At 43.7% G+C, this 18,504-nt stretch overlaps 1 protein-coding gene across 1 annotated transcript in view; it reads left to right on the top strand.

The window, feature by feature from the left end:
- The window catches only part of LOC310771224 (uncharacterized protein), a gene marked incomplete at its 3' end in the record, with an annotated part of 28,558 nt that extends 12,383 nt beyond the window's left edge, over nt 1-16,175 (top strand). The window contains exons 10-15 of the mRNA XM_083663881.1: nt 3,550-3,790; nt 3,948-3,991; nt 10,155-10,310; nt 10,513-10,655; nt 15,780-15,928; nt 16,078-16,175. Of these exons, the coding sequence (XP_083520007.1) occupies nt 3,550-3,790; nt 3,948-3,991; nt 10,155-10,310; nt 10,513-10,655; nt 15,780-15,928; nt 16,078-16,175 (831 nt within the window). The remainder of the gene's footprint in view (nt 1-3,549; nt 3,791-3,947; nt 3,992-10,154; nt 10,311-10,512; nt 10,656-15,779; nt 15,929-16,077) is intronic.
- Nucleotides 16,176-18,504: the final 2,329 nt, after the last annotated feature.

Here is an 18,504-nt window from a genome sequence, read left to right on the forward strand (position 1 = left end):
AGACCACCATGCCACTGCATCGTGGCAATTACGGTCAGATGCAGCATTGGGATGCTGAAAATAGGTGTTAGATCTACTGTATGCAGTAGATGGCGCCATTTTGCAATGACGAATACCTCTGTTACATTTAGACTTCACTGTTTATACCAAGATATATTTGAAGCTGCTAGTGTAAGAAAGGAAACCCACAGTGACCTTGGCTTGTGTGATGAACACCAACATGAGGAAGGGATCAGTGGGATATTGCAGCAGACGTGTCTTTAGCATACATGTAACAAACACTGACCTTGCATGCAAGATCATGTGACACAGTTCCATTTCTATTTGGTCCTAGATAGTCCATGGGCCAAGGCAAAAATCGGTACCACCTGAGGTGACCGCACGATTTTGTTATTTTTGTCTTCCTACATGTCTGTAGTTTATATTTTGGTATGATAACCCTGCCCATTTGGTAGCTTAAGGATAGTTATCACTCTGTAAACAAACCTACCCCCATATAAATGACAAAACCCTGATTTCTGTGTATTAGTCCAGATGATATGTGAAAATGATGTTCCCTTTTTCGTAAAAGCATGAAACTTGGTACGCTTATAGTTTGGGGCCCTGTACAGTTTCAGAAATTGAGCCATCACAAAAATGCCTTGTGGCGGCCATTTTAATTCTGCCATAAGCATAGTTTGCATCATATCTCCTGAACCACACATGCTAACACTGAAAAGGAGATGTCTATCCCAACGTTTTCATGGTCAAGGATTACAATGATACCATAGAACATCATAAAGTGTTAAAGTGACTAATCAATTGTGAATTTGATGACGTTGTGAGAAGGAAATGACAGTATCTGATAACTGATGCTATCCTCTCCCGGTAGGGAGGGGAGGCTGGCCAGCGAGACTAACATAATTATGAAATTACCCTCAAAACACAATAATTGTCAATACTAAACCATGTTTGGTAGGCATGAATTTGCAATTAAAATAGCTATAATTCACCATTGTTAATCTCCGTCCTTACTCTAAAAATGGTAAACCCCATCTTGGATTTGGCCGTCTGGCAGAAAGTCGCAGGATGTTTGGGAGGGGCCTGGGGGCTATTTTAACAAAAGGCCCATAGAAGTAACCCTGACCCAAATTACTCATCAAAAAATGTTAGCCAGAGAGTGGTCATGGAATTGAGGTTATAGCATCAGTTATCAGAAACTGTGATTTCCTTCTCACGTCATTAAATTCACCATTGATTAGTTACTTTAACAGTTTATGATGTTCTATATGGTAGCCATCACCTTTTCTGTGTTATCATGTGTGATTCAGGAGATATGATGCAAACTACATAATTCACTTATGGCGGAATTAAAATGGCCACCACGAAGCATTTTTGTGATGGCTCAATTTCTGAAGATTTACGGGGCCCCAAACTATATGCGTACCAAGTTTCATGCTTTTATGAAAAAGTGAACATGATTTTCACATATCATCTGGACTAATACACAGAAATCAGGGTTTTGTCATTTTTATGGAGAAGGTTTTTTACAGAGTGATAACTATCAATAAGCTACCAGATTGGCAGGGTTATCATACCAAAATATAAACTAGAGACATGTAGGAAGACAAAAATACAAAAAGTGCGCGGTCCCCTTAGGTGGTACCGATTTCACCATTGGCCCATGGACTAATTGCATTGTATCTTTCTCAAAACACCACTGAATTCACCAAAACATCACTGAATTCACCATTAACTATTCATGTGAACAGTTTATGATGTTGTATAGAGTGTCATTGTAATCCCTGACCATGAAAACATAGGGGTAGACATCACATTTTCTGCGTTATCATGTGTGGTTCAGAGATATGATGAAATCAGGGTTTTGTCATTTTTTGGGGGTAGGTTTGTTTACAGAGTGATAACTATCCTAAAGGCCGTTTCACACCGGTGCGGATTTTCGTGCGAATATTCGGCACGGAGATTTGCAACAAAATGTTTTAATGAGTTGCAATTGAACCTTGCACACCGAGGCGGAACATTCGTGCGGGGGTTTATTTTTCCGCACGGACTTTGACTTCGGCGGATTTTCGGATGCGGCAAGATACGTTTGACCAATGAAATCCTTTATTTACAACTGACGTCACATTGTAGTATGGAGCTGCGCTGCTGTTTGGCATGGTGATGATTCAATTTGTGTTCATAGCCTACTGTAACGTTACAGGCTATCTGCCTTCCTAGCGTGAACGTCCCCCCCAGTTTCCTCGTTTGTTTACAAACACTGATCCCTCGTATATCGTGATTTTTTTTAAAGCAAAATACGGTAAACAAAATAAATTACATGAAAATGCTCACCTCAAACACACTGCCAGTCGATAGGTTTGCGGTAGTTTGTGTGTTTCCTCATTATGTGAGGGGCTATCATCCCCAACAGAGCTTCAAATTGCTCAACTCCCATTCTGAAATACTGCCTGAAGCGACTGTGATACAGGCGCAGCTCCTGGACCAGCTGATGAAACTCGCCATGTTCTGTGCGCCTCTCTAAAATTGGGTGAACCCAGAACCTTCTTTTCCTCTTTCTCGTTTGTTTTCTCAGCAAAATGAAGAGCAGGTCATCATCACTGCTACTACTACTGCTTGACTCCATCGTGGTCTCTGCTCACTGTTTTTCCGCAGACGGAAAATTAACGTGGGAATGCGAATAATTCGCACCCGCACCTGTGTGTATAGTTTGCACTGCGGAAAATCCGCACGAAATATCGCATCGCATTTCGCAACGCATTCCGCACCGCACCAGTGAGAAACGGCCTTTAAGCTACCAAATCGGAAGGGTTATCATACCAAAATATAAACTAGAGACATGTAGGAAGACAAAAATAACAAAATCGTGCGGTCACCTCAGGTGGTACCGATATGTCAAAATTTCAGCCTTGGCCCATGGACTATTGTGGGCGTGAGATATTTCAACATTGTATTACAATGTTTACAATGATGACTGTTGTCTTTTTGGGTGTAATTCTCCACCCTGGACTTTGTGTCTGCTAGCTTGGCTTTCTTCTTCCTCTGTATGAGCAGTGAAAGTTACATTTTGCCTACATTGTCGATTAATCGGTTAACATAGATTGATCGATCAAATTCTTAATGTAGTAGGAGGAGTAGGGTTGAATTAGTTTGGAGTCTGCTACTATAGGTTGGAGGCTTTAGCTGATGTGGCCTCCAGAAGCATCCTGCGTGAGGCGATCCAGGACCGTCCTCACGTGATCAAAGGGGTCCCATAAACACGAGACAGGACAAAAGTGACAAAGCAAAGCAAAATGAGACAGACACTAATATCAACTGTCCACAGGTGATGTGGCTGTGCGTACCAGACTGACCTCTCGAGGGCCGAGGCAGACGCCATTTTAAGCCCCGTATGGACAAAAAGACACCATAAGATCAAAAGATGAACAGCCACAACAAAGACATAAATATTGATCATATCTACATGCGAAAGGGGGATGACTGTAACACTACGAAACTGTGATATATGAACAATATTAACTAATTTTCTGTGATATTATCTCTCCTCAGAGTCACCTGTTTGAGAGCATCCAGGAGGGCAAGTATGAGTTTCCAGACAAGGACTGGGCTCACATCTCAGAGGGAGCCAAGGACCTCATATCCAAGCTGCTGGTCTGGGATGCCACTCTGCGTCTCAGTGCTGCTCAGCTCCTCCAGCAGCCACTCTGCGTCTCAGTGCTGCTCAGCTCCTCCAGCACCCACTCTGCGTCTCAGTGCTGCTCAGGTCCTCCAGCACCCCTGGGTGCAGGGGGTAGGTGTCTTCTAAACTTCTATTGACACATGACTACTGGTACTCTAATTCATCCAGTGGCATTTATTAGTAATACACTTAGGAGTTTATTTCACAATCTTTATTTAGTGGTTATTTCAAAGTTAAAGTGTACATGCTGGTGTTTTCATTTCCCCAGAATGCTCCAGAGAGAGATCTTCCAACTCCTCATTTTCTCCAAAGGTAAAACCAGATAGCTTTGAAAACTATGTCAAATTCATCTCTAAAGCCCTTTAAACAATTGTCAGTGCTTGTGCAAAGTGCTTTACAGAGCAACAAAGGACATTGATAAATACATTTTAATTAATTAAATTAAATTAATACATAATAGATAAATAATTGTATTACTTTCTGAAGACTGGACAATGTGTGGTGCGTTTATATTATTACATTATACTTTTATACCTCTCAAACAATTTCTGTTGCTCTGCACAGCCCAGCTTTATTTTCCAACTTTTCTCAAAAGTTTCACAATCTAGGCCAGGGGTGGGCAACTGTTTTTCATGGGGGGCCACATGAGAAACCCAGATTGTTGCCGGGGGCCGAACAAATATTGTCACGCCGTAACCCATGGATGGGCAACTTTGATGATAGAGAGGGCCACAAAAAAATGTCCTCGCTACCAGTTTTTGCTGAGGGCTGAACGGCGCCAGCGCGAAACATTTTGGGCATTTGAAGCCAGGTTTAGAGGAATAACTCATTTTAAATTAACAGTTGTGATGTCATTATTCAGTCTTAACCACCAATATTTGATCCTTTTCTCACTCACTCCTATGTCACCACCCGCTCTCCCTCTTCAGTGCTTGAAATTAACTTTTTTGACCACCTGCCAATATGGCTGCTAGATTTTAAAGTTACCAGCCAATTCGAATTTCCACTAGCCGAAATGTTTTTCTTGAAATAAACCAGAATATGAGTGGGTTATTTTAAGCTTAAGTATCAGTAAGTGGCCCGGGATTCTCAAAGCCTGTGTTGAGGGTCACACAAGAACAAAAATGCACTCTTGAAGCTAAATAAATCCAAAACCAACAAGTTAATTATTTAAATTTCTACTTCAATGTAGAACAGTCATTTCTTACACATGAGATTACTTTTAGCCTTTTAGTCATAAATATTATTGAAATATATTCCATATTCCAGACTGAAATGCTATAACAGAAGAGTATTGGCCAGAATGACATGAACATTTGGACACTTATTCAGCGGGTATCTTGCATGTTGCGTTCAGGTGCACTGTAAAAAAAAAAAAAAAAAAAAAAAAAAATTTTTTTTTTTTTTTTTGCAATTCCATCGCGGGCCACACAGGGGGCGCCCGCGGGCCGCATACGGCCCGCGGGCCGTATGTTGCCCATGTATGATCTAGGCCGTCCAGGTAGTGTAGCGGTAGATTCCCTGCCTACCAACACGAGGGTCGCAGGTTCGCGCCCCCGGATTAGTCGGGTGTCGGGCAATGGGTCTGCGGGTGGGAAGCCAGATTAAGGGTATGTGTCCTGAAGCGGCTGGCATGTCTTGGAGGAAGCATGGTGCTAGTCTACAGCTCTCCCCAGATTGGCAGAGGGTGGAGCAGTGACCCTGGGCAGCAGAGCAGGGGGAAATTGGCCAAGTACAAATGGAGGGGAAATCTGAAAAAAGTTTCACAATCTAAGCTTTTACTCTGAAGGCAAAATCGCTCTACTTCCTGTCTCACCCTGGTTAACTCATACAGTAGGTAACTTGACGCAGCAAAATCGCACCACTTCCTGTCTAGTCCTGAGCAGGAAAGCTAACTTTTACTTGGTCCCACATGTTCTTTTGGGCATGAAGTGTCCTAAATGAGAGCATTCAACCGTGTGTGTGTGTGTGTGTGTGTGTGTGTGTGGGTGTGTGTGGGTGTGTTTAGGTGTGTGCGTGCGTGTGTGTGTGTGTGTGTGTGTGTGTGTAGGTGTGTGCGCGCAGTCAGAGAGCCCAGATCCAGCCCCACAATGTCCCTGGCCTTACGGATCAGTTTGTTGAGTCTGTTGGCATCCGCTGTAGTGTTAATTTTGTCGGCTATTTTTTTATTTAGTCTTAGTCTTAGTCCCGTGTTAAATGTCCTTGTTAGTCTTTGTCATATTTAGTCAACCTCATCCTGTTTTTATTTAGTCAAGTTTTAGTCGACTAAAAGTTTGAGCATTTTAGTCTCAGCTTAGTCAAATAAAACCATAAGTATATTAGTCTAGTCTTAGTCAACAAAAACTGTTCACATTTTAGTCTAGTTTTAGTCAATGAAAACTGTTGAATCTGCTGATGCGCTTCACTAGTAATGGTATTTCGAAGCAGTGTTGGCAACTCTTTCCCAGGGAAATTAATGCTGACCCTGCCCACCCGGGCCAGTGTCGGCATATTTACAGTCCCTGCTCAGCCCGCAGCTGAGGGGAGAATGGAGGGAGGCTGGCTGTGCTGTGTGGAAAGCACTCAGACCTCTCTGGATATAATGTAGACAAGCAAGTAGCTGTACATTTTGGGAACACAATGCCTCATACACATATAGATAAGACCCTTAGCTAAGACTGGGTGGATTCTGTTGTAACTACTGCAAATGTTTTTCAGACAGCTAAATGTCAGCTAGATCTATGATGCTGCAACACAGGAAACTGAACTGCTGCATTGAGGGGGGGAAACAGTCTATAATTAGTGTTAATTTTGTTGTCTATTTTTAAATTTAGTCGTAGTCTTAGTCCTGTGTCAAATGTCCTTGTTAGTTTTTATCATATTTATTCAACCTCATCGTCTTTTTGTTTAGTCAAGTTTTAGTCGACTAAAAGTTTGAGTATTTTAGTCTTGTCTTAGTCAATGAAACTAAAAGTCTGAACATTTTAGTCTCGTCTTAGTCTTGGGGAAAAAGGTAGTCGACTAACATTTTTCGTCGACGAAATTAACACTAATCCGCTGCCTTCAGCCTGCTGCCCCAGCACACAATAGCATACAGGAAGGCACTAGCCACTACCGACTCAGAACATCCTCAGCATGGTCCGGCAGACGTTGAAGGACCTCAGCCATCTCAGAAAGTAGAGACGGCTTTGCCCCTTCTTGTAGAGTGCATCAGAGTTCTTAGCCCAGTCTAGTTTATTGTCAATGTACACTCCAAGGTACTTGTAATCCTCCACTATGTCAACACTGACCCCGTCGATTGAAACAGGGGTCACCGGAGCCTTGACCCTCCTCAGGTCCACCACCAGCTCCTTTGTCTTTGACACGTTGAGCTGCAGGTGGTTCTGCTCACACCATGTGACAAAGTTGGCCACCACATCCCGATACTCATCGTCGTCGCCATCTTTGATACATCCCACTATCGCAGAGTCGTGAGAGAACTTCTGAAGGTGGCAAGACTCTGTCTGGTAGGTGAAGTCCGTGGTGTAGATGGTGAAGAAGAAGGGAGAGAAGGCCGTCCCCTGTGGTGCTCCTGTATTGCTGACCACTCTGTCTGACACACAGTTCTGCAGGCGCACATACTGTGGTCTGCCAGACAGGTAGTCCACAATCCAGACCACCAGGGGGGCATCCACCCGCATCGCCGTCAGCTTCTCACCCAGTAGAGCCGGCCTGATGGTGTTGAAAGCACTGGAGAAGTCGAAGAACATGACTCTCACAGTGCTGGCCGGGTTGTCAAGGTGGGCGTAGGCGCGGTTGGTCAGGTAGATGACAGCGTCCCCCACTCCCAGTCGGGGCTGGTAGGCGAAATGGAGGGGGTCTAGGGATGGTTTGACCATAGGCCTGAGCTGCTCCAGGACGAGTTTCTCCAGGGTCTTGGCTTTTTAGGTATAGGGACGATACAGGACATTTTCCACATCACGGGGACCCTTTGGAGACTCGGGCTCTTGTTGAAGATCAGCTGTAGCACATCACAAAGCTGGGGGGCACAGGCTTTGAGCAGCATGGGGCTGACGCCATCCGGGCCAGCTGCTTTCCTAGTGTGTAGCCTCATAAGCTGATTCCTCACCTGGTCCGCTGTGATGGTCAGCGTGGGTGGGGGGGGGGGGCATCATCAGCTCTGAAGCCCTTTGGGGGGGGGAGGGGCGGTGTAGCCTCGTCTCTGGGTGACGGGGTATAGACAAGTTTCCTGGGCACTTCCGGTTTGCTTCCGGACTCGGCCGCGATCGTGTCTGTCGGTTCCGGTGTTTGTGAATACGGAGAAGCGTAACGTACTACCGTAGTAGCCATAGCGACCGCCGAAAAAATGCAAACTTGGGATCATTCTGCGAGTCTCCTATCTAATGAAAGAGTGTCTATCCCACACCCGTTGACACTGGACACATGGGAAGATAATATGTGTAAATGGCCGAACGTAACTACAGGCAGGATTATAGCGTATTTTGAGGAATCAATGGCGGTGGATGGCAACGCGATGAACAATCTCAAAAGCTCCGAAGCGTACCAATATCTCCACAGCAACAAAGTAGGTCGGGTATGTTGTAACGCTATGTATTTCATCAAATTACCCCCGTTGTGAATTAATATTACGGCTATTATTCCAGTGTTGTCATTAAGAGGCCGATTTCGCAGCAAGAATATTTAATTGGTCGGCACGTCGTTCTCGGTAAGGACGCTTTCGTTATTGAAACAGACAACATGCATGCACACTCCTACTGTAGCCTATCTATCTGCATTTGCAGACATTCATGAACCCATATCTTCTGGACATTGCCTTGATGAAAAAACAACGCAGCTAAAAGTAATAAGTGCGACAGTGTCAGTGCAGAGTGCAGACAGCGCACAACTTGAATCTCCAGCAATAGGCTACGCACCTTAATCTCTCCCACTCCACACCTGGCACCTGCGTCAGCTCTCCTGCACTCGTTCTCGGCTCGCATGTGGCTTTATTGGTGGTAAGCATTTTGATTCATCTCCTCATCATACGAGCGTCGGGCAACAAGCGCGAGCCATTGATTGATTGATTGATTCGCCCGAGTAGGTAAAAAGGCTTTTTACCTCCGCTAAATTGACAGCCTACGTCGGGTCTCTTTTGCTTTTGACGGCGGCAGGCACGCTTCTGTTTCTTTCCTGCCGTCTTGCTGGCCTCGGCTGAAGTAGGCTACTTGTTGCATGATCTCGATTAAAAAAAAAGGACTGGCCTAGCAAGGGATGTCTGTTTTGACATTTCGGTTTCCTCCTGTGTGTTTCCTCACAGCGGGTCCAGCGCTGGCCGGCGGGACTGATGCTGCTTGTTGTGCAGCTTTTAAACGGCGCTCTACAGTAAAGAAAGCGTCTGCTATATTTTTCTTTTTCACCAACACTCAACATACAGGGGGCGGAAAACATATGATGTAATAAGTCTCTATTTAAGTCGTAGCTTATTGGCAACATCAGGCTGCTGTGGACGCTATGTGGACTTAACCGGAAGCCGGGAACATATAAGGCTGCTATGGCGCCGCCCTAGGCCAGCGCTGGGAAACTTGTCTATAGCCTGGGGGATGAGGGGGAGGGGAAGGTGATAAGCCTGGAGGGCCATCAGCCAGAGCCGGAGGGGGGGGAGGGGGGAGGGGGGGGGGGGGGGCACGACCCGTTCCTTGATGGGCCACGACCCGTTCCTTACACCAGTGATTCCCAACCAGGGGTACGTGTACCCCTAGGGGTACTTGAGCAGCTTGCAGGGGGTACTTGGAAAGATTGGGATTACAATGTATTTCCAAAATGATAAAAACTGATTGAAAACTGAACCAATTGAAAACTGTCAAAATTGTATTAAAGAGGAATCAAATTATTTTCATTTAATGAGATGTGTTAGAGAGGCCTACTGTTTAATATAAGTTTAATATAACAACTTTAGGACACACATGAGTGAGGGGGTACTATCGGCATGGTAAAACAGCTCAAGGGGTACATAACACAAAAATGGTTGGGAACCACTGCCTTACACCCTACCAACGCCAACAGCTGCTCAAGAAAGTCAAAGAGGTGAGACTCTCTTCCAGCCATCCATCATGCAGGAACTACCACAGTGAGAACATCACATCACGTCACATCACACATGCATTTCATTCCAGGCTTCTTCCCTATGGGACATTTCCATACTTCCTGTTTACATTTGAAACCCCTCCTAAATCCAGTTGTTAGGGTTGTCTTTTTTTAATTGCAAAACATGTAGTACAAATGTACAAAGGTGATTTAATAGATTTCTTATTGTTGGAAGAATATATTGTTTTAGTATATTGTTTGCTACGCTTTTCAAAAACAATAAATAAAGACTTTAAGTTGGTGAATATGGTTTTATGGATGTGAAATGTTGCTAAAATGTCTGCCATGTTTTAACTGGGGTCTCTCTGGGATTGTGTGTGTGTGTGTGTGTGTGCATGCATGCGTGTGTGTATGCGTGAACACGCGCATGAAGGTGCATGGCCACATCCGCTCCATGTCTCCGTCCCTGGTCGCTCAGCTGGGTGGACTAGCGGTGGAGATGTCAGAAGCAGAGCTGGGCACCCTCCGTCTGTCCGAGCTGAGGAGTATCTACGCCATGGGATCAGTCAACACCTGGACAGACAGACAGGTATCAGCTTCGGTCATAGCCGGAGACATATTACATCCACTGTGTTGTGTGTTCACTCGCTTTCTGAAACAAATTGTACAAGTAGCACTGGCATGCTATACAATACAGGGTGAAGGTACAAGTACGTTGCTAATACATCCACCTACAATCCTGTTTGAGGCTATTTTACGCTCACTCATTCTCTCCATGGCTTTCATCCTAGCTGGCTGTGCTGTTCAGCCGCTTGTTAAACGCCACCAAGCAGAAACCTTCACAGCTGGACTCCAGCACTTTTGTGGCGATGGGATACATCGTGTGTGGAGCTAAAACAACAGAGATGCGTTTTTTCAATGCTGTGGAGTTCAGGTGAGACGTGTGTGTGTGTGTTTATTAGGGGTGTCAAAAATAATCGATTATAAGATGCATCGTCGATGCGGACGTGCACGATTCTGCATCGATTCACAAATGTCAAGAATCGATTACCGTAAATTCCGGACTATAAGCCGCGGCTTTTTTCCCGTTTTTTGGCCCCTGCGGCTTATATAACGGTGCGTCTTATCTATGGATTTTTTCAGAAAAAAAAAAAAAAAAAAAAAAAAATCTCTCTTTTTTAGCACTCTTTCTAACTATAAATCCACTTCTGTTTTAATTTCCTCTCTTGCCCTCTTTTCACCACACCGCGGACACTGTGTGCACTGTAAAAATAAACAACGGTGGTGTTGTGTTATGTTGTTTTGTTGAAATGTTATGGTAATACGGTAAATGGGAGCTTCCTCAAACAGCCATCTCTTTCCCGACAATCCCCTCTGTGCGTGACCACTTACATATGGTAATTACGGTAAGCAAACGGCCACAAGCCCATCAACTCCCTCCCCCGACTACCAGGAGAAAATCACAAACTTCGGCGAATTCACACAAAGGAAGATCAAGGAATATTCCATCGAACCGGAGCAGATCATAAATATGGATGAAGTGCCTTTGACGTTCGACCTGCCACTCACTCGGACTGTTAACAAGAAGCGCCCTGGAGGATTCTTTCACCAAAAAAAAGCTTTGCTCGTTCTCGACAGCATGAGAACGAGCAGTAGATGATCATGAGGTGGTTTTTCAGACGTGTCGATATAGCAGTTTATCGCAAAAGTGTAATGGAAACACATTTTTCGCATTTGCACGTCATGTGACCCATATTATCCCTTGGAAAAGGAGCGGAAAATAAGTTTGGTAAGTAAGGTTCGATAGCCGTGTCAAAACCTCCGCAGCAAGTGGAAAACTTTGAAGCAACGCTACCTAGCAGAAAGACGAGTGTTGTGCAAAAGCGTAGCCGGGCAAATTAGATAATGTTTAATGGCAGAAATCGGTCCATGGTGACAGCAGGCTGCCTGTGTGCGCGCATTTGGCACAGCGGCGAGATGAGAGGATGAAAAGCACACACTGGTGCGGTGGTGCTGTCTGAAGTGAATACAGTGACTGTGAGTAGGCTAATACATTGCACACGTTTCAGGTGCAATTATAGAACCAAATCAGCCTTTTCCCCCCTCCATCTCTAAATCGGACCAGTTGTAGGCTATTAGGCTACCTTTTTTCCTCTGCCTGTCGCGCTGACTGCATTCACGCAGCCAGCAACATTTTGCGACTCATTTTCTTTTGAATTGATAATCAGGCTCGTTTATATGCATTGTAACTTCATGTTGGGATTTCCATTGACCATTGGTTGGATTTGAGCATGCAGGGGACGGGATATGGGGCAGATCCCCGTGCGTAATCACTGTGGCAGCTGCTGCAACGGGGAATCACTCAAACGCAACTTCAATGGAAACGCCTACAAGTCGCAATTGTACATTGTCGAAGTTGTAGAAATATCGCAATTCTTTTGCGAAAAACTGTAATGGAAACACAGCTATAGATGAAGAGGAGTTCGTTGGTTTTGAGTGACAATGAAGGAGAGAGGAGAGTGGTTGACGAAGCCACCCTGAACCTGTTCGTTTCCGACACTGAAGATGAGGACTTTGGTGGTTTCAGTACGCAGGAAGAAGAGGAAGACGAGCATTAGTGACTTGACTTCTCTGGTTACAGGTTTGCTGCACATATAGCCTATTGTTGTGTGATTTTGTCTGGGGATTAGTGACCTGACTTTTGTTTTGTTTTGTTGAAATGTTAATAAATGGGAGCTTCCCCAAACAGCCATCGCTTTCCCGACATTCCTCTCTGTGCACGAACCCTTTCATATGGTAATTAAACATCAAAACACCCGCGGCTTATAGACCGGTGCGGCTTATAGAAGAAAAAAATAGTCAATTTTGGTCCCGCGGCTTATACACCGGTGCGTCTTATAGTCCGGAATTTACGGTATTATTATTTTTATTTATTTTTTTAACACGTTGAGTGCCAAGGACGAGATATCTCGGCTTACATGATCCAACCGTTGAGTGCCAAGGACGAGATATCTCGGCTTACATAAACATTTTTTTTTTTTGACGGTGGGACATCGATCAACCCCTTTTACGTCTCCTATCCCAGAATTGGAGGAAGAGAATGTGTATAATCTATTTTACCGACCAGCTAGGTGGCGACGGTGCCCTCCCGACAGAGAGAAAGTCAACCAAAAGCAGCCGCCTCCCGCGGCTGCTTCCTCCATTCTCAAGGAAATGGCTTGCCGATTTTACAGTCATCAGTCACCAGACTCGCCGCTCTCGGGCCGCGCCAGCAGCAGCACACGGGGGATTGCAAATTTGCATAATATATTATGGGTGAAACACACTTTGAAACGCCCGCAGAAAGGCCAGAATCGCACGCATTCCGAAAACCCAGAAACGAACGAGCCTCATTCTCATACTGTAGGCGGGGACGCTTTCGCGCTGCTGCGGTGGGGGGTTCCAGAAATGGACTGGGTGGGCAGCATAAAGCCTAGAGTCGCACGGGGCTTCATCGGGGCTCTCAAACCCAAGAGACGAGTGAGCCCTATCCACACTCGCTGCCAGGGAGGGAGGCTGCTCAAACTCGCTGCCAGGGAGGGAGGCTGCTCAAACTCGCTGCCAGGGAGGGAGGCTGCTCAAACTCGCAGCAGCAGCAGCAGAGCACTCGCTTGTGACAAACGCAGGCTGAAAGCCACTAGACACGCCCACGGAGGGAGGAGTTGAAGGAGAGGGCATTCGGAACTATATTGTTTGGATGTCTGATCTCTCACTGATGCCAAAAATAAATGGTTAAAGTGACTGTTCTGCCTGTTTGATTGAATTTCACAAAACTGCGATTATCTCAGCTTTCACTCTCAGACAGCTGAAACCATGCTGTACTCAACGGCTAATATCTACATAACTACTAACTCTACAAACTAACTCTTTTAGACAGAGAAAGCACACATTCTATTAGTACTTTTGTGAACTTCGTGTTCACAAACTCCAAGCAGAAAAGAATCCTCGGCTCTTGTAAAATGAGCCAGAATCCTCAAAAAACGGCCTGGCAGAAGCTACCTACAGCAAAAAAAAAACGGCTGGCAGTCAATGTGTTAATAATCAAATAAAATATAATGGAAGTACATGCAGTTGTTTATTTTAATTATGGATCATAATACAATGCAATTCCAAATGCACTTTTATTTTAAAAGTAGTCACGCAGTGAGAAAAAATAAAGTGAGAAAAAATAAATCATTGGGGAATATTGGGGGAAAAAAGTGATGCATTGATTTAAGATGTATCGAGATGCATCGATAATCGAATCGAATCGAATCGTAGCCCTCTGAATCGTAATCGAATCGTGAGGCTAGTGAAGATTCACAGCCCTAGTGTTTATACGTGTATATTAGGGCTTTCACAGTCAACAAAAAAACACTAGTCGACACTATGCATCATAATCAACTAATCGTTCATCTGTGGTGAAGAATAAATACATAAATTGAACATAGATTTGTTTGAACACTCATTTTCCACATGACGCCATGTTAAATCAACAGAATTGAAGGTACTTATTCACCTTATTCTTTGCCCACACATGGACGCTTCCGCATTACGTCATTTCGTAATAGTATTTCCGTTTTAGACTTGCCAAAAACCTCGCAGGCAAGATGGCCGCCCACACTCTCCTCCTAAACTGGCAGAATTACTCCCCCATAAACTAACATATCTTGGCCAATAAGTATGTAACATACAAAATAAAACAACCCGTAATATCTTAATTTTATGTAGAATGCAGAGGACATGTAACTGTTTAGTTAAACTTGCATTCCAGGAATATTGTGCTCTAAAGATGACGTTAGTGGAGTCGAGACTGTTTTGTCCTGAAACCCACCTAGGTTGCGCCAGGCGTAACCTATGTGGGATTCAAAATAACGCATCCGAGATAGAAACGTTATGAATATAGCCACGTTTATAAAAAACAAACTAACGCTGGTGATCCGTATGGAAACAGTGTTACTCGAAATGGTTAAAAGTTATATCAATTTGGTCATTCAGTGGCATTTTACTGCCATATAACATAACTAACTAGCGGCTAATATTAGCCACAGTAGGCAACTAGCGCTGAACCGGAAGAACAAATACGTTTGCGTTGAACGCGGAAGAGAGAAAAAGTGGGTGTGGTGAATAAGGTGAATAGACAGAAAGACTCGTCTATGTTGTTACTGAAGTCAAACAGTCGCTATCTCCAACTCAGACAAGCTGCTGGGGTGTAATGGCTCATTTGTAAACAGCCTCTCAGAGCCAATCAGGACTCTGCTATTTCACATATCTCCACATTGGTCCCGCCTACATTAAGTTAACCCTTTACTGGCTGTTTTTGAGACCCTTTTGATGAGAATTGATCATTTCTATTGTGTGAAAAAAATATATCTTCAGCGGTATTAATCGACTAGTCAACTATTATTTGGAAGTAGTCGATGACTACTAAAATTCAGTAGTCGTGAATACCCTAGTGTATGTGTATATATATCTATTATTATTATACTATTATATTGTATATTATTATACTATAATATTATTATCTATTTACTAGTATAATATTATTATACTAGTATTATATATAAATACTGCTGGTTTAAAAATGGGCTGTACATTCACAAAAAGATCTATATATAGTGTGTATATATGTATATACTGTATGTGTGTGTATATATATATATATATATATATATACACACACACACTATATGTACTGTATGTGTGTGTGTGTGTAGATATATGAGGACCGCTTTTATGACTGTTGAAGCATTTTCTGAAAATCTCATAAAAAAACGCATTTACACTGTATGCTTCATTTACACTGTAGCTTCATTTACACTGTAGCCTACGCTTCTGTACTGAAAATCATAAAAGTCATAAACTTTTGTTAACCACAGACCTTATTTCAAGCATTCAACCAAAATCCTCACACATAAATCCCATTGACTTTTACACATAAGAGGCGGAAGTGTTAACATCCAGGTCCGGACTCATTCCTGTGGTACTTCTGTCCCCTTTACTTACTGTGTAACCTGCTGTCTCCCCCTGGTGGCTGCAGTAAGGCTGTGCTGTGGCTGGGTCAGCTGAGGCTGTCCTGCTCACCAGACCAGTTGCTGGCTCTCGTCGACCTTCTGCAACACAGTCTTGCATTTGGACCCACAGGTAACTGGAAGACTGATGTCTTCATTGAGATTGGAGTTCTGGCAGGTAAGACACATCCACTCTCCTCATGTTGAGCACCCTGATATGAACAATCCTCTCTGTGATCATCTGCTAAATGTGATTTTTCACTCAGTTATGTTGGTGGCTGTTTAGCTCTGGGAGCATTGATGCTACTTCACTTTCTCGTTGTGCAGCTGGTCTTCCAGATATGTCCATGTCAGCTTTGGTGAGGGACCAAATTGAAGGAATCACACCTCTGGCTATCTCAATGATACCACCTGAGCAGTTTAGTGTAAGTCTTAAATGACTATTATTACTACGGTAGTTTACTGTACACTGACCTGACTTCCACAAAACAAGTCTATGGAGTTCTATTCAGCTTTTGTTCTGGGACCCGAAATGTCTTGTTATCTATGTTGGTGTGTTCATCTTGACAATTCGTGCCTCCCCTCATTTGGCTCATGTCACCTTCTGCAGGTGGTGTTTAACCCGAACCAGATCAGCATGTTCTCCTATGAGCAGGCTGTGGCAGTAACAGCTGAACAGGAAGCAGCCCTGTCAGGTAACCAGTGGAAAGCCCTGGGTATTGTGCTGTCACCCTGGGAGGACAGGCCTGCCGACTTCAGAGGTAAACCACTGCAACTTGGATCATTAAAAAAATAAATTAAAAAGCCCATTGATAAATTAGAAACATGTACTTAAAGGCCCATTCCGTTGGTTCTGGCAAGAAATAAATGTGCACAAAGTGTTTATTATTGGCACTGAGTGAATGCGCCTTGACGTCACTTAAAAATGGCGACCAGGGGCGTTTCTCTCCGACCAGCCGTTCAGAAGATACATGGAAAACCGCAGTTTCGAAGTGGATAGCATCTCCCGCCACAGCTAGAGGATGTGACGTCTCGCGCGTTCACGTCGAGCTTGTCTCTTGTCTAGACGCTAACAGGAAATGGCTGAAGTAGCTTTTAACGTTACGCTCGTCGCTAGCTGCTAGCTAAAGGAAACAACAAACACAGACTCCAGAAAAAGTCCAGACTAAATAAATAAATATTTATCTAATGAAGCCCGTCTGGCCAGACAGCAGCAATGTGACCGACATCGGGGGGGAAACTAGAGTCAGGACTGTGTTTTCGGTTCATGAAGGGAACTTGCTGCTTGTAGCTACTGTAATGTGGTTTTGACCAGATAACGTTAGCTGCTTGCTAATGGATTTTCAAGATTTTTACTGTCACTCCGTAGTACAAGTATCTGACCACCTGGTCAGAAACTCTGCTAACATTACCGTCTTGTGTGAAGTAATGCAACCCTAACGTTAGTACCGTTATGCTTATGGTCATGGAACATTATTGTTTGACTGCATTTAGCTGCGGTGGTGAGTCGTTAGCTTCATGCGGGGGTCACCCCTATGTTCCCACAGCCCAATGTTCCCACAGCCCTATGTTCCCACATTTCTAAGATTTCAGCCCTATGTTCCCACAGCCCTATGTTCCCACATTTCTTAGATTTTTTTTTCTTCCAAAATAAGGCCCTGTGTTCCCACATTTCCCAACAATAGTCTTGTTGCACAACCACACCAGTCTCAAAGTTTTGTGTGCCTTTGATCATGCAAGAATACACATGATCATGAAAAAATACACAATATGACTAGCACTAGTTAGCAATTCATCCATATCAGATTTGGCCCCAGCCCCCTAAACTACAAGAAGTGGTTTGCACTAGTTCTCATAATGTTCCCACGTTTACTAAGATTTACTTACTCTTTGTCTGTGTGCATTTTAATTTTTAATTTTATTTTATTGTATTAATGAAGAATCAAAAAGGCATTCACAATCCAACTTACACAATGCATCACTACGAATGACTGAGTAAGGTCAAAGAGACAAAAAACCACAAAAAATAACAAAACACAATGTGATCTAAACGTTTCGATGCAGAATGTTCCAATTTGCACCAAATTTGGTGAAGGCGTGTTGCGTGGAACACTTTTTTGTTGATCACGATCTGTCCATAGTTGTTTCTATTGCGACAGTTTGAAAAACCAAATGCACTATTTCGTAAATACTACAGCACGGATTTTCACGATATTTGGTGGAGAGGTGTAGTTCCGACGACCCCCTTATATTTTGATCGTAATTCGCGGCCATGCCCCATTGGTGCTGAGTGGTCCACAGTGTTTGCTCAGATGGCTGCTATTCATGGAAGCTTGATCCCTGGAAACCGTGGAGGAAAGGTTTTAGTTGTTCAGAATTTCTGTTTCCACCGTCATGAAACGAGAGGAGAAAAGATCCATTGGCGTTGCTGGCGCCAGAAATATAAATCTTGAAATAGTCTTCAAAGGACAGCACTTGCAGATTGCCTGTTCCTGGCACAAAAATGTTGAGTGAACTGCATAAATAGTGCAATAAAGGTTGAGTTAACTGCATAAATAGTGCAATATTTTTATTTATTTAAATAAATAAAAAATTAATCTTATTTTGATTGTTTGCTAGTAGCCCTGGCTTGTGGACATGTGCTGTTCTCTGGCATAATTTTGACACGTCCTTTGCTAAACTTAGCTCCTTAAGGCCAAAATACACCGAACATGTATGTCGCGCAAAAAAACGCGCCGCGCCTTTTAGATTAAA

This window comes from Poromitra crassiceps (assembly GCF_964638095.1).
Source record: "Poromitra crassiceps genome assembly, contig: HAP1_SCAFFOLD_444, whole genome shotgun sequence".
In the NCBI taxonomy this organism is placed as follows: Eukaryota; Metazoa; Chordata; class Actinopteri; order Beryciformes; family Melamphaidae; genus Poromitra; species Poromitra crassiceps.